General features: G+C 45.4%; 1 protein-coding gene across 7 annotated transcripts in view; it reads left to right on the top strand.

Moving 5' to 3' along the window:
* PHF21A (PHD finger protein 21A) overlaps positions 1 to 27,131 on the top strand; it is a 95,059-nt gene that overhangs the window by 46,548 nt on the left and 21,380 nt on the right. For 5 of the 7 annotated variants that reach the window (XM_073658858.1, XM_073658853.1, XM_073658859.1 and 2 more), the window contains exons 5-11: positions 22,699 to 22,905; positions 23,665 to 23,913; positions 24,004 to 24,093; positions 24,869 to 25,153; positions 25,616 to 25,708; positions 25,963 to 26,014; positions 26,591 to 26,670. In XM_073658858.1, coding sequence (XP_073514959.1) covers positions 22,699 to 22,905; positions 23,665 to 23,913; positions 24,004 to 24,093; positions 24,869 to 25,153; positions 25,616 to 25,708; positions 25,963 to 26,014; positions 26,591 to 26,670 — 1,056 coding nt within the window. The remainder of the gene's footprint in view (positions 1 to 22,698; positions 22,906 to 23,664; positions 23,914 to 24,003; positions 24,094 to 24,868; positions 25,154 to 25,615; positions 25,709 to 25,962; positions 26,015 to 26,590; positions 26,671 to 27,131) is intronic. The other 2 variants (XM_073658855.1, XM_073658857.1) reach the window with 1 other exon arrangement.

The following is a 27,131-nucleotide window of genomic DNA, read 5'->3' as shown; positions in this document are numbered from 1 at the left end:
CATTGACTTGCATTGGAACGCATAATATCCACATCACTGCATCTGTACATGCAGAATCCATGCGTTTCAATGTGCGGATGGTACCCAGGTGTGGAGAACAGGAGACTCTCCTCCGGACCCGGGTACCATAGAACCTGTAAAAAAAAGAATAAAATAAAAAATAAATATTATATTTACCTTCTGATGGCCCCTGGTGTCTTTGTCTTCGCTTGCCGGCAGCTCGCGGTGGACTGAAGGACCTGCGCTGACGTCATAGTCATGTGACGGGTCACGAGACCGCTGACCGGCAGGTCCTTCAGTGTACCGCGAGCTGCCGGCAAGCCAGGACGGATGGAATAAATACTCCGGGGGCCATCAGAAGGTAAGTATAGGTTTATTTTATATTTTTTACCACGGTCAAACTGTATAAATCCATGCCGTTTGCATGGATTTATATAGTGTGACCAAGTTGTAAAGCACTTTCCAAGTGATGATAAAATCACTTGGAAAGCGCTTGTCAACCCGCATGCGGATATGCATGTGAAGAACGCTTCACATCCGCATGTCCCTGGCAGGAAAAACGCATGCACAATCCGCATGCACAATCCGCATGCTCAATCCGCATGCTTTTTTTCTGCCAGGGAGATGCAGAAACGCTCAGGAAAAAATCCGGAGCATTTCTGCATCGTGGGCACATAGCCTAAAGCTGCCTTGTCAATTTTACCACACACAGAACGGCATAAAAAAAAGAAAAAAAACAACAATTCAGGAATTGTTTTTTGTTTATTATGCCTCCCAAAAATCTTAATAGAAAGTGATGAAAAAATGTCACGTGCCCGAAAATGGTACCAATAAAAATGTCAACTTGTCCCGCAAAAAACAAGCCGTCACATGACTCTGTCGGAGTGTCTGGGATGGTTTTGTAAATTTTGTTGTAAAAATAAGAAATCGCTGGTCAACTTTTAACCCTTATAGCTCCATAACAAAAAATAAAATTTTGGTTCCAAAATTGTGCTGATGTAAAGTAGACATGTGGGAAATGTTATTTATTAACTATTTTGTGTGACATCTCTCTCTGATTTAAGGGCATGGAAATTCAAAGTTTGAAAAATGCGAAATTTTCAACATTTTCGCCAAATTTCTGTTTTTTCACAAATAAACACAAGTGATGTCGAAGAAATTTTACCACTATCATGAAGTACAAGATGTCATGAAAAAACAATCTCCGAATCAGTGGGATCCGTTGAAGCGTTCCAGAGTAATTACCTCATAAAGTGACAATGGTCAGAACTGCTCCCTGCTCTTTGCTCCCTGCTCTTTGCTCCCTGCTCTTTGCTCCCTGCTCTTTGCTCCCTGCTCTTTGCTCTCTGCTCCCCTGCTCTCTGCTCCCCTGCTCTTTGCTCTCTGCTCCCCTGCTATCTGCTCTTTGCTCCCCTGCTATCTGCTCTTTGCTCCCCTGCTCTTTGCTCCCCTGCTCTTTGCTCCCCTGCTCTTTGCTCCCCTGCTCTTTGCTCCCCTGCTCTTTGCTCCCCTGCTCTTTGCTCCCCTGCTCTTTGCTCCCCTGCTCTTTGCTCCCCTGCTCTTTGCTCTCTGCTCATCTTCTCTTTGCTCTCTGCTCCCCTGCTCTTTGCTCCCCTGCTCTTTGCTCCCCTGCTCTTTGCTCCCCTGCTCTTTGCTCCCCTGCTCTTTGCTCCCCTGCTCTTTGCTCCCCTGCTCTTTGCTCCCCTGCTCTCTGCTCCCCTGCTCTCTGCTCCCCTGCTCTCTGCTCCCCTGCTCTCTGCTCCCCTGCTCTTTGTTCCCTGCTCTTTGTTCCCTGCTCTTTGTTCCCTGCTCTTTGTTCCCTGCTCTTTGTTCCCTGCTCTCTGCTCCCTTCTCTCTGCTCCCTTCTCTCTGCTCCCTTCTCTCTGCTCCCTTCTCTCTGCTCTTTGCTCCCTTCTCTCTGCTCTTCCCTGCTCTCTGTTCCCGTGCTCTCTGTTCCCGTGCTCTCTGTTCCCGTGCTCTCTGTTCCCGTGCTCTCTGTTCCCGTGCTCTCTGTTCCCGTGCTCTCTGTTCCCGTGCTCTCTGTTCCCGTGCTCTCTGTTCCCGTGCTCTCTGTTCCCGTGCTCTCTGTTCCCGTGCTCTCTGTTCCCGTGCTCTCTGTTCCCGTGCTCTCTGTTCCCCTGCTCTCTGTTCCCCTGCTCTCTGTTCCCCTGCTCTCTGTTCCCCTGCTCTCTGTTCCCCTGCTCTCTGTTCCCCTGCTCTCTGCTCCCTGCTCTTTGCTCCCTTCTCTCTGCTCCCTTCTCTCTGCTCCCTTCTCTCTGCTCCCTTCTCTCTGCTCCCTGCTCTCTGCTCCCTGCTCTCTGTTCCCTGCTCTTTGTTCCCTGCTCTCTGCTCCCTTCTCTCTGCTCTTTGTTCCCTGCTCTCTGCTCCCCTGCTCTGCTCTCTGCTCTCTGCTCCCCTGCTCTCTGTTCCCGTGCTCTCTGTTCCCGTGCTCTCTGTTCCCGTGCTCTCTGTTCCCGTGCTCTCTGTTCCCGTGCTCTCTGTTCCCGTGCTCTCTGTTCCCCTGCTCTCTGTTCCCCTGCTCTCTGTTCCCCTGCTCTCTGCTCCCTTCTCTCTGCTCCCTTCTCTCTGCTCCCTTCTCTTTGCTCCGTGATCCCGTGCTCTCTGTTCCCTGCTCTCTGTTCCCTGCTCTTTGTTCCCTGCTCTTTGTTCCCTGCTCTCTGCTCCCCTGCTCTCTGCTCCCCTGCTCTCTGCTCCTCTGCTCTCTGCTCCCCTGCTCTCTGCTCCCCTGCTCTCTGCTCCCCTGCTCCCTGCTCTCTGCTCCCTTCTCTCTGCTCCCCTGCTCCCTGCTCTCTGCTCCCGTGCTCTCTGTTCCCTGCTCTTTGCTCCCTTCTCTCTGCTCCCTTCTCTCTGCTCCCTTCTCTCTGCTCCCTTCTCTCTGCTCCCTTCTCTCTGCTCCGTGCTCTCTGTTCCCTGCTCTCTGCTCCCTGCTCTTTGTTCCCTGCTCTCTGCTCCCCTGCTCTCTGCTCCCTTCTCTCTGCTCTCTGCTCCCTGCTCTCTGCTCCCTTCTCTTTGTTCCCTGCTCTCTGCTCCCCTGCTCTCTGCTCCCCTGCTCTCTGCTCCCCTGCTCTCTGCTCCCCTGCTCTCTGCTCCCTGCTCTCTGCTCCCTGCTCTCTGCTCCCTGCTCTCTGCTCCCTTCTCTCTGCTCCCTTCTCTCTGCTCCCTTCTCTCTGCTCTCTTCTCCCTGCTCTCTTCTCCCTGCTCTCTGCTCCCTGCTCTCTGCTCCCTGCTCTCTGCTCCCTTCTCTCTGCTCCCTGCTCTCTGCTCCCTGCTCCCTGCTCTCTTCTCCCCTGCTCTCTTCTCCCCTGCTCTCTGCTCCCCTGCTCTCTGCTCCCCTGCTCTCTGCTCCCCTGCTCTCTGCTCCCCTGCTCTCTGCTCCCCTGCTCTCTGCTCCCCTGCTCTCTGCTCCCTGCTCTCTGCTCCCCTGCTCTCTGCTCCCCTGCTCTCTGCTCCCCTGCTCTCTGCTCCCCTGCTCTCTTCTCTCTGCTCCCTTCTCTCTGCTCCCTGCTCTTTGCTCCCTGCTCTTTGCTCCCTGCTCTTTGCTCCCTGCTCTTTGCTCCCTGCTCTTTGCTCCCTGCTCTTTGCTCCCTGCTCTTTGCTCCCTGCTCTGTGCTCCCTGCTCTCTGCTCCCTGCTCTCTGCTCCCTGCTCTCTGCTCCCTGCTCTTTCCAGCAGCTCCATAAAGAATGAATGAGGCAGTGGTTGGGCATCCAACCTGCCACTCCATGTTGTATCTGAGATAAAAGTACCTTCTACCAGTGGGTGATGAGGCAACCCCGTTAAGTTTAAATCCACAAGGCTACTTTCCCAAGTCATGAAAATGCAGCAGATTTTCTACTTCGTCTTCACTCGCAGAAAATCTGCTGCATTTTATAGTGCCGGCATAGTGCAGGAGATTTAAAGAAATGTGATACATTCTGCGTAAATTGACAAGAGCTGCAGGTTTAGTGTTAGTTCATGCTGCCGCTGTCAGTGCGAATTTCACACTTTTCAATGCAAAGGGGGAAATGTGCGGCTCCACCGCATGTTCGTCAGAATGATACCAACAGCCGTAAATACCACTGCGAATATCACTATGGGAGGTCTGAACTAAATATGTTCTGCAGGAATGAGCCCCAAAAGAGTTGTGTAAGGTCCTGTTCACATTAAGTGTGAGGAAAGTCCCTGTCCTCTGCTGGGTGGTATTATCAGTGTACCCAAGTGCAGCGCACTCTGCTTCCTTATTCCGTGGGCCATTGCAATAGGATGTTTATTTTTTTTAGGGGGCGAGTTGGGATTTTTTTTTTTGTTTGTTTTGTTTTAGTTTTTTTTTGTTTGTTTTGTTTACTGTGCAGCAAAATCCACGGCAAAATGCCATAACCCCCCCCCCCCACGCAGTTACACCAGCGACCAAACAGCTGATCTTTAACTACATAACAGCGCTCTAGGCTCCCACAATGCCCAATCAGGGCTCTTTCAGACGTCCGTGATCATCGGTCCAGTCTTGGATCACCATGCACGGACTATCTGCGCATCTTCTGACCCCGAAGCTGTCATGCTCAGGGTCAGGAGACGCACAGCCATGCATTGTGACCCCAGATCAGACTGATGATCACGAACATCTGAAAGAGCCATTATTAAAAGAAGAAGAAATCGACAAAGTTGGGGGTTTGGGGTCGGGCATGGAGAAAACCGTCTGTGTGCTTCTTTAGATCAGGCTCACTAGCTAATAATTCACCCCAAAGTATGTGAAGGTCATACTTGAAATATGCATTTAGTTATTGGGTTATTTTAGGCTTTGATTAAATCAGTGAAATCTTCCTTCCTTGAAATGGTTAATGTTGGGGCCTCCAGACGTGGTCGCTGGCTTCATCCATGATGCTTCCTCGGTGCATTCGCTTGTGTTGCAGGATGCCTAAGTGAAGTGCTTAGTGTGAACGGTGTGACGGCCGGCACTGTGTGTGCTGATTTGTGTGTCTCCTGAGGGGGATGTGGGGACCCCCATTCTGCTGATATTACTGGTTAGAGGATACTTCTCCTGACAGTACATTACTGGGCTCTCTGTGCTTTTATGTGGCATGTTTACAGCTCCACTTCCTTTCAAATTGGCAATTGTTGTATTTCTTCATTTTCTGCAGCTTAAAGAGGCGGCTTGTGAATGTGCTGCCATTAGTGCTCAGCCTCTTCTCATAGCGTAAACACTCTCGTCTGGGTGTCCATGGAAAAAAGGATGGTGAAAACCTGGATTTCTCTGCTTATAATTCGGGGGGGGGGGGGGGGGACAGGAGGATCATCCTGAGCTGCTGACTGCCACCGGGGTAAATGTAAATGGGTCTATAGGTACACAACACCCTCCTTGCTAGTGGGCTCCATGTCATGTGTTACATTTATTGCATTCTTTTTTTCAAAGTAAAACGCTATTTACCTGCAGGTTAATAGCGTTAAAATCCTGCCTGCCTTACTGGAAGCATGGCTAAAGGGGGCAAATTTAGCTTGCATCCTTGTAGGTCCATCATGAAGGAACGGCTACAGTCAGTGCTTACTATACTGTGTGTGAACACGCTGTAATCACTCCCTGGCACTTTGATTGACACCTGCTGCTGTGAATGATCGTGCTGGGGACTTCTTGCAGTTGTAACCGCTCCCTGCAGCCCCCTGATGACTGAAAGTGATGGCCTATAAGAAGGATCTAAGTTAATTTCCTCCATGTAGCTGCACTTCCTCTAAGGCGGGCAGGATTATAACGCTATTTCCTTGCAGATTAACCCTCTATCTGCAGGTACATATAAGGTTCCTTTGTTGGAAACGTCTCATTTACGGAGTAACCTAGCTTTGATAAAACTTTGATTGCGGATTACATGCTTTTTTTTTTTACTATGTATCCGCAGTGGAAACGCACTAAAAACACTAACGGTTTTTATCTGCAGATTTTTATCATCTTTCACGTCTGTGGAAAATCCTCAGAAAAAAAAACCTTCCATTTACTGCAAGAGAAATGGACACACTGTTTGGGCATGAGAAATACATACTTGCTGGAACAGTAATACACTACATTTTTTTTCAGAAAAAAAAAAGCACCAAATACTTGTGTGAACTTAGTCTTACAAGCAGATGACAGCCGTTTTAGGGTATGCGCACACAATAGCTATTTGATGTAGACTTATTTGTTGTATGTATGTATGCAGAGAAAATGCGTGTTTTATGCACTTTTTCACCTTCATTAGAATAATTGAAAAATACTATGAAAACGCTGAAAGATTTGAGATGCGAAACTGCTTCAAATCCGCAAGGCAAAAATAAACAGCGATGACATTTTCAGAAATCTGATTCACTTTGCTGGGAAATTTTTGCGACGTGAGCACATACCCTTAGGCAGCCGGCATCTGCTGGGTATGGAGCAGGCACAGCTCCTGAGCCCGCACCACACATGGGCACTTATTGATACATCCATGTCAGGGAAGGGGTAAAAGTGAAAAAACTATTATCTGCTCCCTTGTAATCCAACCTAATAAATGCAGCCATTGAGGAGGTTGTAGCTGCCGTCAGAGGCGCAGATTGTCAGTTTCTAGGATTGTACAACTGATGATGAACGCGTCAACATTCACTATCAGCGCTGGTTTATTCTGAAAGCATGAGCGAAAAAAACCCTTTCAGCCGCCAGACTCCTCCCAAGCTGTAAATGAAAGTGTAATCCCAGTCTGCCGCTTCGGAGGTGTTTACCTAAAATCATTCAGTCTGCGCTCGCTCCCCTCCGCATACAAGCGGCGTCAACCCACGGCTTCCTCCATGGTAAAGTTTACAGCAGAAATGTCTCTTCTTCCCGGGGAACGAAGCAAAATTATTTGCTAAATTGTAGCACTAAAATAACAGGGGGTCGATCTCGCGCTCCGCTGTTTGCTTGTTATTCTTGCTAGGCTCAGATTGCTAATATAAGAGCTCGCCGTATATTTTGGTGTAATGAGGTCCCATCTGATCTGCAACTTAATTGCGTTTTGTCTCCCATGATAGGCCCTCAATCAGGAGGGTTTCTTCTTGCAGGCCTTAATAGTATTGTGCTACTTACAACTATTTTCCGCTTGAGTGCTTTTCCCTTATCCGCTGACTGCAAAGACCTCCACCTGGATATGCTCCCGTTGCATCCCTCCAAGTTAGTTTGTTTCCAGATACTTTGTTCCTGCAGCTTTGTGATGAGTTTTGCAACCTCAACGTGAGGAGCATCACAATCCAAGCCTGCGTACCTGGAGTGACGGTGCTTTATATACTGGCATCGTTTAGGAACACGATCTGCCAAGGAAACAGGTGCTTAATTACTTGCTGGAAAAGACTCATTACTTTCCCCCAGACATCGTCATCATATTGTTATTTTACTTTTTCATGAATGTATTCTTGACCATGGCGTACATGATCAGCAGGCTCTGATTTAGCAGCGATGGATTTCCGTGTCTGTATTCAGTCAGTAATATCAACCCGTTCTGATTTTAGTATAATTTTAAGCATATTTGTGTATGTGTCATCAGAAGAAGAGCTTGAGGTGTAATTACCATTTACATTTTTCTTCATCTTGAAGGTCAAGCAGATCTGCTCAGCTTCGTTGAAAATAATTAACCATGTTTGACGTGCAAATTACTGCATCTTAAAGCTTCTCGTCCCTTTTTAATTTTCAGAGGATTTTATAATTGTAAGGCTTCCTTCAGGAATTTTGTCTTTTTTTGTAACCCAATAAGCATGCATTTTTCTTCTTGCTGTTTTTAAGTGTTATAGAAAAGCCTATATTTGGCCATATACACGAGTACAGCGCAGCCGAGTGAGAAAGGAGAGGGCCGCTGCCATGAATTCTGAAAGTGTTTTTTCTGCCCCGAAAACTAACTGATCGGGCAATGAAATCCCAAAGGAATGATTCTCTTCTTTCCCCATGTAATCTGTCAGGAGAGACTGGAGGCCACGCAGTAGTCATACCAAAATAATTTGGTTTTACCACTTTCATCTAATTTGAATGGGTGGCATTTTGGAAAAAATGGTAGAAAGTGACAGGCAGAACAGACTGCATTGTGTCCAAAAAATGCTTTGTCAAAAGTCTGTTTCGAAAAACGCACAACCCCCCCCCCCCCCCGATGTGTAAAAGTGCCCTTAAAGCGAATTTCCACTTTATAGTCAAAAATTGGACATGTGATCACAGCAGGCAATCGCTTTATGAAACGCTAAAAAACACAGAAGAAATGTTCTGACAACCACGAGGCAACATCAAAACTAACCATTTTTTATAGGGTTCAGCAAAAAGATTTGCAAACCCCACGGCCATTTTGGCAGTACATGGCTACAGAACCAGCCGTCTGAACCACCTTCTACCAGCCCGCATCACCGGCGCCTCCTCTGATTAGCGTGACATCATTCTTGTGGCGTGAGCACGTATGACGTCACACTGGGCCAGCGAATCAGAAGAGGCGTCAGGAGTGTCGCAGGTAGGAGAAGGTTTGCAGGGCTCTGGTGGCCACAGATTACAGACGTGACCAATGTCCTGCAAACATATTTTTGTTCGACTGGTAATTTTTTATTCATTTTTTTTTATTTATTTAAACGTGTTATCCCATAAACCACATGTAGGATAGGTTACAAGTGTATGATTGCTGGGGGTCCGATCATTGGGACCTTCACCAGTCATGAGATCAGAGGCCCAAATTTCCCTGTGTTTATTGGAGCGATAGGGAGGGAGTGCAGCCACCATTACAGGCTGCGAATGGATCAGTGGATTGGAGATATGTCATCACTCCTTTACATATATCACATAATAATGAATAATTGAATTATACAGGGAAACAGGGCTATGGCTGTGGGCACACCTCATCATAGGTGGTATCTGCACTTGTAATAGATACAGTTGTGCTCAAAAGTTTACATACCCCGGCAGAATTTTTCCTTTCTTGGTCTTGTTTCAAAGAATATGAATGATAACAAAAAAACTTTTTCTCCACTCATGGTTATTGGTTGGGTGAAGCCATTTATTGTCAAACTACTGTGTTTTCTCTTTTTAAATCTTAATGACAACCAAAAACATCCAAATGACCCTGATCAAAAGTTCACATACCCCAGTTCTTAATACCGTGTGTTGCCCCCTCTAACATCAATGACAGCTTGAAGTCTTTTGTGGTAGTTGTGGATGAGGTTCTTTATTTTCTCAGATGGTAAAGCTGCCCATTCTTCTTGGCAAAAAGCCTCCAGTTCCTGTAAATTCCTGGGCTGTCTAGCATGAACTGTGCACTTGAGATCTCCCCAGAGTGGCTCAATGATATTGAGGTCAGGAGACTGAGATGGCCACTCCAGAACCTTCACTTTGTTCTGCTGTAGCCAATGAAAGGTCGACGTAGCCTTGTGTTTTGGATCGTTGTCATGTTGGAACGTCCAAGTACATCCCATGTGCAGTTTCCGGGCTGATGAGTGCAAATTTGCCTCCAGTATTTGCTGATAACGTGCTGCATTCATCTATCCTTCAACTTTTACCAAGTTTCCTGTGCCTTTGTATCTCACACATCCCCAAAACATCAGTGATCCACCTCCATGCTTTACTGTAGGAATGGTGTTCCTTTCATCATAGGCCTTGCTGACCTCTCTCCAAATGTAACGTTTACGGTTGTGGCCAAAAAGTTCAATTTTGGTCTCATCACTCCAAATTACCTTGTTCCAGAGGTTTTGAGGCTTGTCTCTGTGCTGTTTGGCGTATTGTAGGTGAGATACTTTGTGGCATTTGCGCAGTTATGGCTTTCTTCTGGCGACTCGACCATGCAGCCCATTTTTCTTCAAGTGCCTCCTTATTGTGCATCTTGAAACAGCCACACCGCTAGTTTTCAGAGAGTCCTGAATTTCAGCTGATGTTATTTGTGGGTCTTTCTTTGCATCCCGAAAATTCCTGGCAGTTGTGGCCGAAAGTTTTGTTGGTCTACCTGACCGTGGTTTGGTTTTTACAGAGCCCCTGATTTTCCATTTGTTAATCAAAGTTTGAATTCTGCTTACTGGCGTTATCAATTCCTTGGATATTTTTTTGTATCCCTTTCCTGTGTTATACAGTTCGTAGATCCGTTGACAATTCTTTTGCTTTCCCCATGACTCACAATCCACAAACGTCAGTGGCTGGATGAAAGATGCAAGAGTTTGTCTGGATCCCACAAACTCACTCAGCTTTTATGCACACACACTGATTACAAGCAAACAGGTCACAGGTGAGGATGTTACCTTTAGTAGCCATTCAAACCCATTTGTGTCAAATTCTGTGCATGTTATCAGGCCAAAATCACCAGGGTATGTGAACTTTTGATCAGGGTCATTTGGATGTTTTTGGTTGTCATTAAGATTTAAAAAGAGAAAACACAGTAGTTTGACAATAAATGGCTTCACCCAACCAATAACCATGAGTGGAGAAAAAGTTTTTTTTGTTATCATTCATATTCTCTGAAAAAAGGCCAAGAAAGGAAAAATTCTGCCGGAGTATGTAAACTTTTGAGCACAACTGTATGTAAAACAGAATTGGGGCTTATTCAACAGCCATTCAGGAGTCCCGCAGTTGACAATTGGGCCACTAAATAGTTGTGTGAATAAGCCCTTAAACTAGTTCTCTCACCTGCGTCAGTGTAATCCTTGCAAAAATCTGTTCACCCCGCTGCATATGGGTTTCATTTTTTTTCCCTGTAATGTACAGTGGCAGCCTATGCCACAGCCTCGTGGAGGGCGGTGTGAACTGGAGCTTATTTTGTGATGCGAGATCTTCATAACTGTTGTTTTCCTGGAGAACGATGGTCTACAACCTGCGACTCTTCAGGAGTGACAAGAGAATTGGGCACGCTCTGCCCGTCCCTGGCTGTCGTGGCAGCACCTGCTGGAGATCACTGGTCTGTAATTACTTTCCATTTTTAGAGAGATGCACAGCATGAGGAAGGTGACGGCCGTTGCGGCATGTATCATTCCCAGTCATACTACGGCAGACTGACCTGGTCATTGATAATGTGCCGGGCTCTGGGTGACACTCCTGGTGTCTGTCAGGTCCTGACTTGTATACACACAGTTTGCAGGAAACATTAACTTTCTCCCGCTTGCAGGGGAACGAGGTGCAGTTTGCTCCACTTTTCATGTCCTGACGCCATTACGTGTGATGATGGAGGAAATGAATGAGACCAATAAAGCGGTGCGCTGGCTTCCTTCCAGCAGTGTTGTGAATGCTGCCGTCAGTCGTGCTGGTCAGTACATAAAGCATGGACAGCCGGCGACATGTGCAGATCCGGACGCGCTGTCTATAATCTCTCACCTCGAAGATGTGGACTTTCCTAATTTTCTTACTGCAGTGTCCATTGTTCACTGTGTGTAAATGGGAATTTCTTAAAAAGTATGTTCCCGGGGAACAAATCTGCTGCAGAATATTTTTGTGGCAGTTTCCACTGCAACATGCAAGTTTCACATTTTTTATTTTTACAAACCTTTTTCCTGTGTGCAGCATGTGGAAAAATAAAATAATTTATACTGCTCCATTCTAAGAAACAATCTATCACCCTAAAAGATTTGGAGGGGCTTTGTGAACCTTAATTCTGCACCCCTGGCAGCTTAGGTGCGTGCATACAGCTCAGCAGGCAATTTTAACAAGGATGTGCTTACTTTCTTTAATAAAAAAACAAAACACAAATAAGATTATTGTAATTATAAAGTGACGATCGGTCCTGATCCAGTATGTATTTTTGATGTATGTTTAGGGGACACGTCATCTCTACACTTGGCGTACCCCCTGGAGTCCTGGTGTTGGGGGGCGATGGGGCCCGGTGCATGATTTATAAGTCTCATTTTGCAAAACTTTTTTCACCGAATAAAATGAAACTTGTGCCTCAGATTACTAGGCTAATGTAAGGAGACGTGGCCGGCCATTAATGTTTTCGCTGATGGTTGACTATTTTTACAGTGCCTTATTATGCCCGGTTTTGTCTATAGTGTAACACCTGCACGGCGTTCACAGGATCAGGGCGGCGGGGCTCGGTAATGTCCATATCTGTGATGTCTATACAGTAACCTCATGGTTGGATATTATTGGAACAGGAAAGATTTGCATGGCAATAAGTAAGGCTTCATACAGTCTACATCGGTGCCGGGGCTTATTACGTCTCTGTGCCAAATAAGTTGTATGCTTGGTCCAGTCAGCAACTAACAGCCCATATTGACTTTTAATGGGATCTTTTTAGCTTTTCTGTCGCTTTAATGGCAAGAAAGGTATGCGTGTGAATGTGAACAGAGCCCAAACCAAAGAGTAAAACTGCCGTGTGCCATTGCACTTCTCACTCTTGGGCGTCCTTGTTTTTTAGAGGGTCTGTCCCTTCTGCTTGTAAGAATAGCGCTGCATGCCCCTTATAAGTATATTGGCACCAGGATGTGTGGAGTTATAATATGGCCACGTACATGGCCCTTTTCTGTGCTGGGTGAGCTTCCTGTGCCCTTCCATTATTGCCTATGGGGTGGGCACGACCTACGTCTGCAGGCGGGCAGCAGAGCGGTGTATCTGCAGCCTCTAGATCCCAACCCGTAGCCTTCTGCTCATGGTGACGCCTATTTTTCTCTTGCCGTTTTACTCACTCGGGTCCAGACCTTTTTTTTTTTACTATCAGTCACTTACAGGTAAAGTGGAGGCATTTTTATGAATTCACGCTCTGTTTATTTCCCCCGTTCCTTGGTGTCTTTGCTGCATCGCTCGTTCCTTTGCCTTTGGTCAGATTACGGGTAGAGTTAAGCTCTGAGAGAGGAAAACCGCTTTTATATGTATGAGGATCTCGTCTTAGTATGCGCCGTCACGTGTTCGCCTACTGTTCCTGTGTACATAAGGAAATTGATCATCGGTCTTGGGATGTTTTTTCCATTGATAAGTGCCTTTGTAAAATGACCCATCTGTGTTTCCATAGAAACAAGTGGCTGACTTACAGCTCCCTCTTGTACTTGCTGGCAGAAGTGCTCGTGAAGGGCGGTGAGAAGCCGTCTTGAAGCTTGATTGACAGACGGCTGGAGAGTTCTGCTTCACAGTCTCCTGTAAGGTCGACTTTCCCTTCCTCCACACCTAGCCTGTAAAATATCCGAGTAACCCAGCGCCTCGTGCACATGTGCCCCTACAGAGGGTGTGAGGCCTTCATATGTCCTCTTACAAATTATAGTCTGGAAAATAACCCTAAAGCCGTCAAATTTCAAGGTTAAAGCAGTGGGATGGCTACGGAAAGCAATGCAGTACAAGCAGAGTCCAAGATCCAACATCAGATTTTGGGTGCATTTCAAGAAATAGAGCAAATGTAATAAACATCTGTTCATACTCAGCGAATGCAAGATATGGTGTGGTTAAAACTGAATTCTAATGAAGATAGTACACCGGTGGCCAGAAGTATTGAACTACGTCCGAGAATTACGCCATCTGGAGACAGCAGCCCACGGGACCCAACCTTTTACATTCTGCTCGTAGGCATGACCCAATAACCTGTAGATGGGCAGTTTTCATGGGTTACATCATGGGGGCTCTTACAAGAGACCAAGAGGTGGGAAACACTCATCTGTAGCAAATATTCCCATCTTAGGCTATGTGCCCACGATGCAGAAATGCTCCGGATTTTTTCCTGAGCGTTTCTGCATCTCCCTGGCAGAACAAAACGCATGCGGATTGTGCATGCGGATTGTGCATGCGTTTTTCCTGCCAGGGACATGCGGATGTGAAGCGTTCTTCACTTGCATTTCCATGCGGGTTGACAAGCGTTTTCCAAGCGATTTTAGCATCACTTAGAAAGTGCTTGACAACTTGGTCACACAATATAAATCCATGCAACCGGCATGGATTTATATAGTGTGACTTTAAAGAATGGTTAAAAAATAAAAAAATAAATCTATACTTACCTTCTGATGGTCCCCGTAGTCTTTATTCGCTCCGTCCTGGCTTGCCGGCAGCTCGCGGTACACTGAAGGACCTGTCGACGTCAGCGTCGCGTGACCCGTCACATGACTAAATGACGTCAGCGCAGGTCCTTCAGTCCACCGCGAGCTGCCGGCAAGCGAAGACAAAGACACCGGGGGCCATCAGAAGGTAAATATAATATTTATTTTTTATTTTATTCTTTTTTTTTTACAGGTTCTATGGTACCCGGGTCCAGAGGAGAGTCTCCTGTCCTCTAGACCCGGGTACCATCCGCACATTGAAACGTAAATGGGCACTTAACTCAGCGATACCAGTATGACATTCATATGGTGGAGCCAAAAACGCAGACCTGATTATTTCCATGAGTTTTGTACACCGAGCGCTCAGCATTCAGCTCTCGGGTACAGTACAGCAGCGGTATAACAGTCTTTCCTAATAATTACACTCCATTACCCGAGCACATGAGCGCTCCCCTGCCCTCCTGCAGCTGCAGCACCGACTGGCTGCATTTGATAAGGCCTTTTGGAGACTGCAAATCCCACGTTCATGGTAACAGGAACATTTTAATACTGCAGACTTAAGCGAAAAACCCAATACAGCTCTGTTACTCAAGTCAGACGCACTCGGCTCAATTAGACATGAACACAAGGAAGAAGGAGCAAGACATGAAGTGCACAATCAGGTGGATAAATGGCTTGGACATTCCTCCGGCAGCGGCTGCTTCTCTGCATCACACAACATGTTTAATGAGCTTTGCCTCTTCATTACATCGATGCTTCACAGTGAATGGCGGCTTTATCGGTGACAGACAACAGTACTGAAAAAAAGAAAACAATTAAATGATAGCACCCGGCGTACAATGCAGCCGTTTTTTTGGGAGTCTGTTCATCTGGCACTATTCATTTCTACTTAATGAAAAGGAAAGAAGTTGTCAAAGCCGCTACAATCCATTCCCACAGCCATTAAATGCGGCCGGGGCATTTCCTCATTGCTTTATTCAGACCCATGGGATGTTCCAAAATTATAAAGTAAAAGGCAGAATATAAATATATAATGTATAGAGTGTCTATGAAACTACTCATTGTCTGTCCACAATAGATCTTGGAATGATAATTTCCACAATTGGATGTGTTTAAATAAAATGTTCCTGTGCTGAGATAATCTTATAAATGTGCCCCTGCTGTGTACTGTGTAATGGCTGTGTCTCAGGAACATGGTCTGATCATACCACAGCTCCTGGGCAGGGGAGAAAGCAAAAGAGTATACAGACATGACAGCAGGGGAGGACGCAGGAGAGTATACAGACAGGACAGCAGGGGAGGACCCAGGAGAGTATACAGACAGGACATCAGGGGAGGACGCAGGAGAGTATACAGACAGGACAGCACGGGAGGACGCAGGGGAGGACGCAGGAGAGTATACAGACAGGACAGCAGGGGAGGACGCAGGAGAGTATACAGACAGGACAGCAGGGGAGGACGCAGGAGAGTATACAGACAGGACAGCAGGGGAGGACGCAGGAGAGTATACAGACAGGACAGCAGGGGAGGACGCAGGAGAGTATACAGACAGGACAGCACGGGAGGACGCAGGAGAGTATACAGACAGGACAGCACGGGAGGACGCAGGAGAGTATACAGACAGGACAGCACGGGAGGACGCAGGAGAGTATACAGACAGGACAGCAGGGGAGGACGCAGGAGAGTATACAGACAGGACAGCAGGGGAGGACGCAGGAGAGTGTACAGACAGGACAGCAGGGGAGGACGCAGGAGAGTGTACAGACAGGACAGCAGGGGAGGACGCAGGAGAGTGTACAGACAGGACAGCAGGGGAGGACGCAGGAGAGTGTACAGACAGGACAGCAGGGGAGGACGCAGGAGAGTATACAGACAGGACAGCAGGGGAGGACGCAGGAGAGTGTACAGACAGGACAGCACGGGATTGCACCTGATTCTTTTTTTGAAGTAAAACAGGCAGGGAAATGTTTTACCTCACAAAAATAAATCCGCTGTGATTACAAGCTGTCCTGTCTATATACTCTTTTGCTCCCCCCCCTGCCCAGGAGATGTGGTATGATCAGACCATGTTCCTGCATGGTCAGACACGGCCATTACACAGGGGAGCATTTATAAGATTATCTCAGCACAGGAACATTTTATTTAATCACATCCAATTGTGGAAATTATTATTATTCCAAGATCTATTGATTAAAATGAACTTTCGTTCGTGGGAAAACCCCTTTAACCCCTTAATAACATCTGACGTACTAATACGCGTCTGTGCCCTGGGACTTAAGAGCCAGACCCGTATTAGTACGTCATGGCGATCGCGCGCGCACACAGGCTGTGCGGGCGCGATCGCCGCCGGGTGTCAGCTGATTGTCACAGCTGACACCCGGTACTATGTGCAGGGAGCGGTCACGCACCGCTCCCAGCACATTAACCCCCGCGATGCTGCGATCGAAGTCGATCGCGGCATTGCGGGGGCAAGGGGAGGTGATCGCAGATACTCACCTCCTCTTCCGGCTTCCAGCGCAGTCTGCAAAGGCTTCCCGGGTGTTGCCATGACGACCCGATGTCGTCATGACAACATCCGGGTCACCAGAGAGCAGGAAGATTGCTTGGACATGCGCAGTGCATCTCCAAGCAATCTTCACACTGTGCACTTCTGACAGCCTTCATGGCATAGGGATGGTGCTCCATTCCTGTGCCATGCAGGCGATCAGAAAAAAAAAAGTGAAAGTCCCAGAGTGGGACAAAGTAATAAAGTGTATAAACTGTGTGAAAGTGGAAAAAAAAAAAAAAAAAAATGTGCAAAAATATTATAAAAAAATAAAAAAAATAATACACCAAAAATAAAAATATAATGTACCCATCAATAAATATTATTATAAAAAAAATAAAAAAAAAACAATAAAAGTACACATATTTGGTATCGCCGCGTCCGGAACAACCTGACCTATAAAACTGTCCCACTAGTTAACCCCTTCAGTGAACACGGTAAAAAAAAAAAAAAAAAAAACAAGCAAAAAACAATGCTTTATCACCATACCGCCAAACAAAAAGTGGAATAACACGCGATCAAAAAGACGCATATAAATAAAAATGATACCGCTGAAAACGTCATCTCGTCCCGCAAAAAACAAGCCGCCATATAGCTCCATCAGCCGGAAAAATAAAAAAGTTATAGCTCTCAGAATAAAGCGATACTAAAAAATATTTTTTTCTATAAAATAGCTTTTATTGTGTATAAGCGCCAAAACATAGAAAAATTATACAAATGTGGTACCGCTGTAAACGTACTGACCCGAAGAGTAAAGCTGCCTCATCAATTTTACCACACGCGGAACAGAATAAAAAAAAACAATTCCTGAATTGTTGGTTTTTGTTTATTCTGCCTCCCAAAAATCGGAATAGAAAGCGATCAAAAAATGTCACGTGCCTGAAAATGGCACCAATAACAACGTCAAGTCATCCCGCAAAAAACGAGCCGTCACATGACTGTCTGCCAAAATTTGGAAAAATTATAGCTCTCAAAATATGGCGATGCAAAAACTAGATTTTACAAAAAATGCGTCTTTTAGTGTGTGACAGCTGTCAGTCATAAAAACCCCATATGATTCTGGCATTGCTGTAATCACACCGACCCGAAGAATAAAGTCGTCTAATCACTTATACCGCACAAGGAACGGCGTCAAAAATAAACTCTTGAGTTAGGATTGGGCTAGGGTTAGGGCTGGGTTTGGGGCTAGGGTTGTGCTGGGGCTAGGGTTGTGCTGGGGCTAGGGTTGTGCTGGGGCTAGGGTTGTGCTAGGGTTAGGGCTGGGGTTGGGATTTTTTTCAAAAGTAAGAAAAAAAGATGACGATATGGCGACTAGTGTTGAGAGCAAGTGCTCGCTACTTGAGTTTGCATCGGGTGCTCTGGTATGCATTTAGTATCGTGGGTATTTGAGTGACATGCTCGAGTCTCTGCCCCATATGCTTCGCGGACAAAAAACTTTACGGGGATTGCCTGCCATGCACGAGCGATCCCCGCATGTTTTTTTTTGGGTGTCTAATAACCGTGAAACATGCGGAGCAGGGACTCGAGCATGTCACTCGAGCACACGCTGTACATGGTGCATACCTGAGTACCCGATGCAAACTCAAGTAGCGAGCACTTGCGCTCAAGAATAATGAAAACTTATTCAATATGATGACCTAATGTAAACAAATAATGTGCCGTACCTCTGGGTTCAAAATGTTCACTATACACCTTAATAAAATCTTTGAGGGGTATAGTTTCCAAAATGGGGACACTTGTGGGGGAGCTCCACTGTTTAGGCACATCACGGGCTCTCCAAACGCGACATGGTGTCCGCTAACAAATTGAATGGAAAATCGGCTCAAATTGTTAGCGGACACCACATTGCGTTTGGAGAGCCCCTCTGTGCCCAAACTTTGGAGCTCCCCCACAAGTGACCCCATTTTGGAAACTAGACCCCCCAAGGCACCTTTCTAGATGCATAGTGAGCACTTGGAACCCCCAGGTGCTTCACAAATTGATTCGTAAAAATAAAAAAGTGAAAAAAAAAACACTTTTTCATTTTTATGAATCAATTTGTGAAGCACCTGGGGTTCCAAGTGCTCACTATGAATCTAGATAGGTGCCTTGGGGGGTCTAGTTTCCAAAATGGGGTCACTTGTGGGGGAGCTCCAATGTTTGGGCACACAGGGACTCTCTAAATGCAACATGGTATCCGCTAACAAATTAAATGGAAAATCGGCTCAAATTGTTAGCGGACACCACATTGCGTTTGGAGAGCCCCTCTGTGCCCAAACTTTGGAGCTCCCCCACAAGTGACCCCATTTTGGAAACTAGACCCCCCAAGGCACCTTTCTAGATGCATAGTGAGCACTTGGAACCCCCAGGTGCTTCACAAATTGATTCGTAAAAATGAAAAAGTGAAAAAAAAAACACTTTTTCATTTTTATGAATCAATTTGTGAAGCACCTGGGGTTCCAAGTGCTCACTATGAATCTAGATAGGTGCCTTGGGGGGGTCTAGTTTCCAAAATGGGGTCACTTGTGGAGGAGCTCCAATGTTTGGGCACACAGGGACTCTCCAAATGCAACATGATATCCGCTAACAAATTGTCGGCTCAAATTGTTAGCGGATATCATGTTGCATTTGGAGAGTCCCTGTGTGCCCAAACATTGGAGCTCCTCCACAAGTGACCCCATTTTGGAAACTAGACCCCCCAAGGCACCTATCTAGATGCATAGTGAGCACTTGGAACCCCTAGGTGCTTCACAAATTAATTCGTAAAAATGAAAAAGTGTTTTTTTTTTTCACTTTTTCATTATTACGAATCAATTTGTGAAGCACCTGGGGGTTCCAAGTGCTCACTATGCATCTAGAAAGGTGCCTTGGGGGGTCTAGTTTCCAAAATGGGGTCACTTGTTGGGGAGCTCCAAAGTTTGGGCACAGAGGGGCTCTCCAAACGCAATGTGGCGTCCGCTAACAATTTGAGCCGATTTTCCATTCAATTTGTTAGCGGATACCATGTTGCATTTAGAGAGTCCCTGTGTGCCCAAACATTGGAGCTCCCCCACAAGTGACCCCATTTTGGAAACTAGACCCCCCAAGGCACCTATCTAGATGCATAGTGAGCACTTGGAACCCCTAGGTGCTTCACAAATTAATTCGTAAAAATGAAAAAGTGTTTTTTTTTTCACTTTTTCATTATTACGAATCAATTTGTGAAGCACCTGGGGGTTCCAAGTGCTCACTATGCATCTAGAAAGGTGCCTTGGGGGGTCTAGTTTCCAAAATGGGGTCACTTGTGGGGCAGCTCCAAAGTTTGGGCACAGAGAAGCTCTCCAAACGCAATGTGGTGTCCGCTAACAATTTGAGCCGATTTTCCATTCAATTTGTTAGCGGATACCATGTTGCATTTAGAGAGTCCCTGTGTGCCCAAACATTGGAGCTCTCCCACAAGTGACCCCATTTTGGAAACTAGACCCCCCAAGGCACCTATCTAGATGCATAGTGAGCAGTTGGAACCCCCAGGTGCTTCACAAATTGATTCATAAAAATGAAAAAGTGTTTTTTTTTCACTTTTTCATTGTTACGAATCAATTTGTGAAGCACCTGGGGGTTCCAAGTGCTCACTATGCATCTAGATAGGTGCCTTGGGGGGTCTAGTTTCCAAAATGGGGTCACTTGTGGGGGAGCTCCAATGTTTGGGCACACAGGGACTCTCTAAATGCAACATGGTGTCCTCTAACAAATTTAACGGAAAATCGGCTCAAATTGTTAGCGACACCATGTTGCGTTTGGAGAGCCGCTGTGTGCCCAAACATTGGAGCTCCCCCACAAGTGACCCCATTTTGGAAACTAGACCCCCCAAGGCACCTATCTAGATGCATTGTGAGCACTTGGAACACTCAGGTGCTTCACAAATTGATTCATAAAAATGAAAAAGTGTTTTTTTTTTTCACTTTTTCATTGTTACGAATCAATTTGTGAAGCACCTGGGGGTTCCAAGTGCTCACTATGCATCTAGAAAGGTGCCTTGGGGGGTCTAGTTTCCAAAATGGGGTCACTTGTGGGGGAGCTCCAAAGTTTGGGCACACATGGGCTCTCCAAACACAACATGGCGTCCGCTAATTATTCAAGCAAATTTTACAATCAAAAAGTCAAATAGCGCTCCTTCCCTTCCGAGCCCTGCCGTGCGCCCAAACAGTATTTTTTCCCCAAATATTGGGTATCTGCGTGCCCAGGGGAAATTGCACAACAAATTTTGGGGTCCATTTTTTCTTGTTACCCCTGTGAAAATAAAAAAAATTGGGTCTAAATTAACATTTTTGTGAAAAAAGTTAAATGTTCATTTTTTTCTTCCACATTCAAAAAATTCCTGTGAAGCACCTGAAGGGTTAATAAAGTTCTTGAATGTGGTTTTGAGCACCTTGAGGGGTGCAGTTTTTAGAATGGTGTCACTTTTGGGTATTTTCTGTCATAAAGACCCCTCAAAGTGACTTCAAATGTGATGTGGTCCCTAAAAAAATGGTTTTGTAAATTTTGTTGGAAAAATGAGAAATCGCTGGTCAACTTTTAACCTTTATAGCTCCCTAACAAAAAAAAATTTTGGTTCCAAAATTGTGCTGATGTAAAGTAGACATGTGGGAAATGTTATTTATTAACTATTTTGTGTGACATATCGCTCTGATTTCAGGGCTTAAAAATTCAAATTTTGAAAATTGCAAAATTTTCAAAATTTTCGCCAAATTTCCGTTTTTTTCACAAATAAACGCAAGTGATATCGAAGAAATTTTTCCACAATCATGAAGTACAATATGTCACGAAAAAACAATCTCAGAATCAGGGGGATCCGTTGAAGCGTTCGAGAGTAATTACCTCATAAAGTGACAGTGGTCAGAATTGTAAAAATTGGCCCGGTCATTAACGTGCAAACCACCCGCGGGGCTTAAGGGGTTAAGTGAGCTCACCGACCGGAGTGAGCTCCAGGGTTGCCCACCGGAGTGAGGCATTATGCGCGTTACGATGCACTTGTCTGAATTAGGTCTTCGATAGCATTCACATATTAGAGTTTTTGCCTAAAATTACAGATAGATTGTAGATGACTATTAAGCGCAACCTTGAGAAAGACACTCCGTTCATAGACTAAAATCTAGTAGATATGTAATTTGTACAGGCCGTCTATCAGAGGATTCACCTTCTGCTGTTTCATGAAGTGTTAAATGACGGTTGCGGCGGGGATCGGTTGCGGCGGGGATCGGGTGCGGCGGGGATCAGTGTATTGAGCGTTTCTGCACAGGAGAAGCAGCCGCTTGTCACTCCACAACTAAGTGTCCGTCATTTTCAATCATCTGCCGTTCTTCTCTCCTTTCTATCCAGCAGATAGATGGATGCACAATGTCCACGTATCTCAGTATCTTTTTGCTCACGATGGCTGCTGGGGGTTGGAGTGCTCGGTATGAGCTGTATCACAATTCTTCTATTGATTGGACTTCCTCTCTTATTACAACCATCTGTCGCTATTCTACATGTAGGGAGATATTTCCTGCGGTTTTCTTCCGTGGAGCTGCTTCACCCTAGATGAAGACTTTGGTGTTGTGGAGCTCGGTTATCTGTTAGATTTGCATATGTGAATACAAAAAAAAAGTTCTTTTTTTTCCCCATTCCATCCTTGTTTGACCTCACTTGTTCTCCCCCATAAGCAAGTCTTCTGGTGACTTCCGACCGTCTCCCCAGCTTGTGAGACCCCTCTCCGCTGCCAGCTCTATAAGCGTCTGTTCTCCCGGCAGCCCCTTATCTATAGGGCTGAAGCGGCCTGATTGCGCTGGGCACAGATGTTTATAGCAATGTGACTTTCATGTCTAATGCCTTTTTTGCTTTGTTCTGAGTATTGTGTCTTGAAGGCTTTATGGAAGTAAACGGGTCCTATGCCATCGGCTTTGCCTTGCTCTCGTTAGTGGAGCACGTGTTGTGAGGTTTAGAACAAGACATAATACATGTGATGATTACATCAGAGTAGTTGTAGAGGTTTGCAGTTTTTATCTTTACATTTTTTTGCATTGCCATGGTTTGTGCTTTATTTCCAGAATTGCCTTTGTTCTGCTTCCATGAAATTGCTCGTCTGTGTTTCTGATAGAAGTTCTCGCCTTTTCAGACTGTGACTCCTTCACCGGTGGCGTTTCTGCTTTCTGGTGGACTAATATGTGAATGCAATGTGCTGTAATAAGTCCATATACTCACACAGGGCCTTTTTTTTTTTTCTCCTTTCAGAAACTTGTAGTGGAGCAGCTTAGGAAGAATCTGATAGTTAAACAGGAACTCCCAGACAGCAAACTACTTATCCAACCTCTGCTTCACCTAGAAAGCAAACCGCCAATACCGCAAGTGCAGCAGCAGCCACATCCGATCCAACTGCAGCAGCTCCAGCCGCTGTCACAGGCATCCACGTCACCTCTTCCAGGCCTGAGTGGCACGCAGGTGAGTGCCTCAGTTTAAATGGGGGTGTCTCACCCACAGACCCCTCACCATCTTGGCCTTTCATGGCTGCTATCGGAAAAACTCCTCCGTCCAGGACGAAAGCAGCTGAGCGCTGCAAGGCTGCCATGGTTTCTAGACCTCAAGGATTGAATTGCAGCTTCCTAAACCCTTGAAAATAGCTGATTTTTGCTGTAGGAAGATTCGGCCGGCTGTGCATTTTGTAATATCGCACGGTGATCATTTCAATACATGAAAATCTTTTGTAATACATGGATGGCTCCAGAGCAAGAGCAACTGCTCCAAGTGGGGTCCGTCCTTTTAGACCTCCATATGCTCTAACTTGGGATTAAGGACCGTTTTATCCTGATGGGACAACCACTTTTTTAATATGAAACATTTTTAACCCATGTTTCATGACCTTTTAAAGCACATTTTGATTTTCAGCCAGTACAATAAATATTCCATTTTATTTATGGCATTCAGCTGTAAAATGGCAAAAGCCGTGCAAAATAACTGCATGGAGAAGTCGCAGAAGAGAAAGAGACAATAAAAGCATTGACCTTTTGAAGGTTTGGAAAAATGGCCAAATGTCTGCACTTCTGTCATGTTGAGCAAAAAAAAATATATATTTATTTTTGTTGAAATTATTTCACCCTAGTTGCCATAAAGCAGACTAATTTTTCTTATTAACCTTTTTTTTTTTTTTTCCAATTCCTTCTTTTTCACTCTTGATCCCATCCATCTTCTGTATTCCAACAGACTGTGGCCACAGCCTCTATGATCACGGCAAAGACTCTACCTCTCGTATTGAAAGCCGCGGCGGCGTCCATGCCCGCTTCTGTAATGGGGCAGAGACCGACCATTGCCATGGTGACTGCCATCAACAGCCAGAAAGCAGTCATCGGCTCCGACGCACAAAGCGGCGTAGTAAACCTGCAGACGTCGAATAAGGTGACCGGCCATGGAACAGAGACCTTTCAGATAGTGGCAAAAAATGCTGTTACTCTGGTGAGCAATGGCTCCATGTCCTACTTCATGTTATGTTTGAGTGATGACGATGATGATGTTCAATGTTGGGGGTCTTCATTTTCTGTATAGCAGGTCCAAGCAACAACTTCTCAGCCTATTAAAGTTCCCCAGTTCATCCCACCCCCACGGCTCACCCCTCGGCCAACGTTTCTTCCACAAGTGAGTAACTTCTCTTCCCAATGTCCTGGGGATAAATATATGTGGGGAACGTGCATTTATACATTCTTGTTTATTTAAAGTTCTTTGGAAGTGTGTTTTTAGCTAAAATGATTGTCGCAAGTTTATAAATTTGGTAAAATTGCAAAGTTCTTGTAAAAATGAGCAACTGTGTAGTTAACCCAAAAATTCCCTTCTTTCTCAAGAATTGATGGATTTAGAATTTTATATTGTACAGCTCATTGACTAGGTTACAGGCCACCTGGCCAGTTCCCTAGGCAAGGAGCACGCTCTAAGGCTGGCCGGATCCAATTAGCATCACTGCCCCCCGCTTCTCCTATGCTGCAAAGGCAAAGCCACCTCGGCTACCGGGCTGGAAGAAAGCAAAGATCAGACCAGCGGCGTCAATAAGCAGTCGGTCTGAGCTGACAATCTTCAGGAAAGCTCTTCTGTCAGCCCCATAGACTTTGACTACAACTACAGGGTACATAGGTCAGTGGCCATCGCCTCTTCTAATGATCAGTGGTGACCTATCGGTTATCACCAATGTACAGGACTTTGTGTAAGTGAAACACCCCAATATTATACTATATTCCTTAACTGCAAAATGAAAGCGAGTCCCTCCTAAAAATGCACCAGAAGTCACAATGAAATCTGCTTGTTTTATCAAAAAATGTCACTGCTTGTTTCTCATTAAGGGCATTTTCACGGCCGAATTGTTAACACTTCTTTTTAAACTTTTTTTTTTTTATTTATTTTTTTTTAATTTTTGCATTAGGTGCGGCCAAAGCCAGCTGCACAAAACAACATCCCTATCGCCCCTGCTCCACCCCCAATGCTGGCAGCCCCTCAGCTCATCCAGCGGCCGGTCATGCTTACCACAAAGTTGACGTCGACATCTCAGAATTCTATTCATCCTGTGCGCATCGTGAACGGACAACCCACGGCCATCTCCAAAGCCTTCCCTACAGCACAGCTCACCAGTATCGTGATCGCTGCACCAGGCACGAGACTGGCAGCTCCACAAACTCTGCAGCTTCCAAAACCAAACCTGGAGAAGCAGGTAACAGCCCACAATCAGGCTAACGCGGAGCACTTTCCTTACGGATCAGTATCACAGACCTGTGTACACTTCCTCTGTACGTCGCTGTGCACCTCCACCATGCTTCATGCTGGGGAGGCATACCGGCTAACAAAAGGCATCAATGAGCAGTTTGGATGATGATTGCTTCCCACTTTTGCTTAGTAAAACCCCCATTAGAGCTAGCAAATGTTCAGCACAGTATTATTATTCAGTAATGTTAGATCTGATGTCAGAAAACTATTTAATAACTGGAGACTACAACTGTATGAACGTTCCAGCTGCTGAATACACCAACTTGCATTTTCCTTTTTCATGTTCAATTTTTTATTTTTTTTTAATTAAAATGCTGCGTTAACTAATCCAGATGTCACTGGTTAGTAATTATTACTATGAGATATGGAGTAATTTGTGACGTCTTTTGATTTTTTTTTTTGTCCTTAGACAGTTAAAACTCAGGTGGAAACAGCGAAGCCAACCGAAAGCAGTACAACAGTGCAACCTGCCCCCAAGCCAAAACGAGAGGAAAACCCACAGGTACCAAGCTGGGAGAAAACTGTTGGCTAGCTTTGGCTGGTATAAAATTTCCAACATTCATGATCTGAATATGGATCACAATATCAGGACCGGTCGTGAGTCTCCTGACCCAACTTTACAGCCTCCTAGATCTATGGTCGGGCGGCTTGTATTCCACGAATGTCAGACATGTTAAATCGGCCAAACTTGTACTGCACAGCTTTATCTTCCCTTTGCAGCGTGTTGTGACATTATTATTATTTTTTTTTGTTTAGAAACTTGCCTTCATGGTTTCCCTAGGTTTGGTAACGCATGACCATTTAGAAGGTGAGTTGGACCATCTGGTTTTTTTTTGTTGTCCTGGGTTTGGCTTCTATCTTTACTGTTTATCAATTATTTGTCTACATGGTTCTCCATTTGTTATTGAGGTTAGATCTTAAAGAGGTTGTCCACTACTATATCATTGATGACCCATCCTTAGGATAACTCATCAATGTCTGATCGGTCGAGGTCCGACCCCCGGTACCCCTACTGATCAGTTGTTGTCGGTGGCTGGAAAGGCTCAGTTGCGGAGCTGCTTCAACTTCTGCACTAGTTTTAGATAAATCTCCCCCAAAGTCTACTAGAAAGTTTCATTATGTCACATAAAATTATTAAAATGGACCCTTCTGCCTCATCTTCTGTAGAGAGACGCAGCGGCAGGTTGGGCGTATTGCTGCTGAAGGAACCAAACAACCACCAGCAAGTTTTTTGCATGGGTCCCATGAATTAGAATACAATTGGTGCCCAATATTTGCCTTTGTACCTATCCGAGAGGGTGCACTTTACAAGTTAGAGACTACTTATTAATTCCCTGTAATGCTCTGTCTCACCGCCATATTTTTCTGTTATTCCTCAATGCAGAAATTCAGAGTAAACGGCAAGAGAGAAAGCGAAGAACAACGGCGAATCCTGTGTACAGCGGGGCGGTATTTGAACCTGAGGTGGGCAGTCATCGTGCATTATACACAATGTATAGATTATCATTTAGATAGTGAGGAGGTTCATATTATTTTGTCTTGGTTCACATGTGGAGGCCATGGACGCATTCTATGCTGAAAGTATTTTTGTGGGTTTTAATTGTCACTAATTGAAAATACCTTTTATCCCCCCCCCCCCCCGCACTCGACTCCATTTATTTGCAGGTCGTCATTTTTTATTTCATTCCTTCAATAGCTAAAACTGGATCTGTCACCAGATATCACAGTACAAGCTGTATGAATAGCTCTTGAAGACCTGATAAGACTGGTGTACTTGTTCTGAAAATGCATGTCAGCATGACTGCATAATCCTCATGTTATAATGAACATTTTGAGTCCTGCTGAAAGTTGAGAGCTCAGGAGTCCAACTGACTGCTGCAGCTTATACCAAGTAGTGTGAGATTTCAGCAGCAGGGAGGAGGTAC

This window comes from Phyllobates terribilis, unplaced genomic scaffold, assembly GCF_046119375.1.
Source record: "Phyllobates terribilis strain yellow unplaced genomic scaffold, ASM4611937v1 Scaffold_13__5_contigs__length_258822181, whole genome shotgun sequence".
Lineage (NCBI taxonomy): Eukaryota > Metazoa > Chordata > Amphibia > Anura > Dendrobatidae > Phyllobates > Phyllobates terribilis.
Note: the sequence above shows the minus strand (reverse complement) of the source record. Positions and strands in the feature narration are given on the sequence as shown.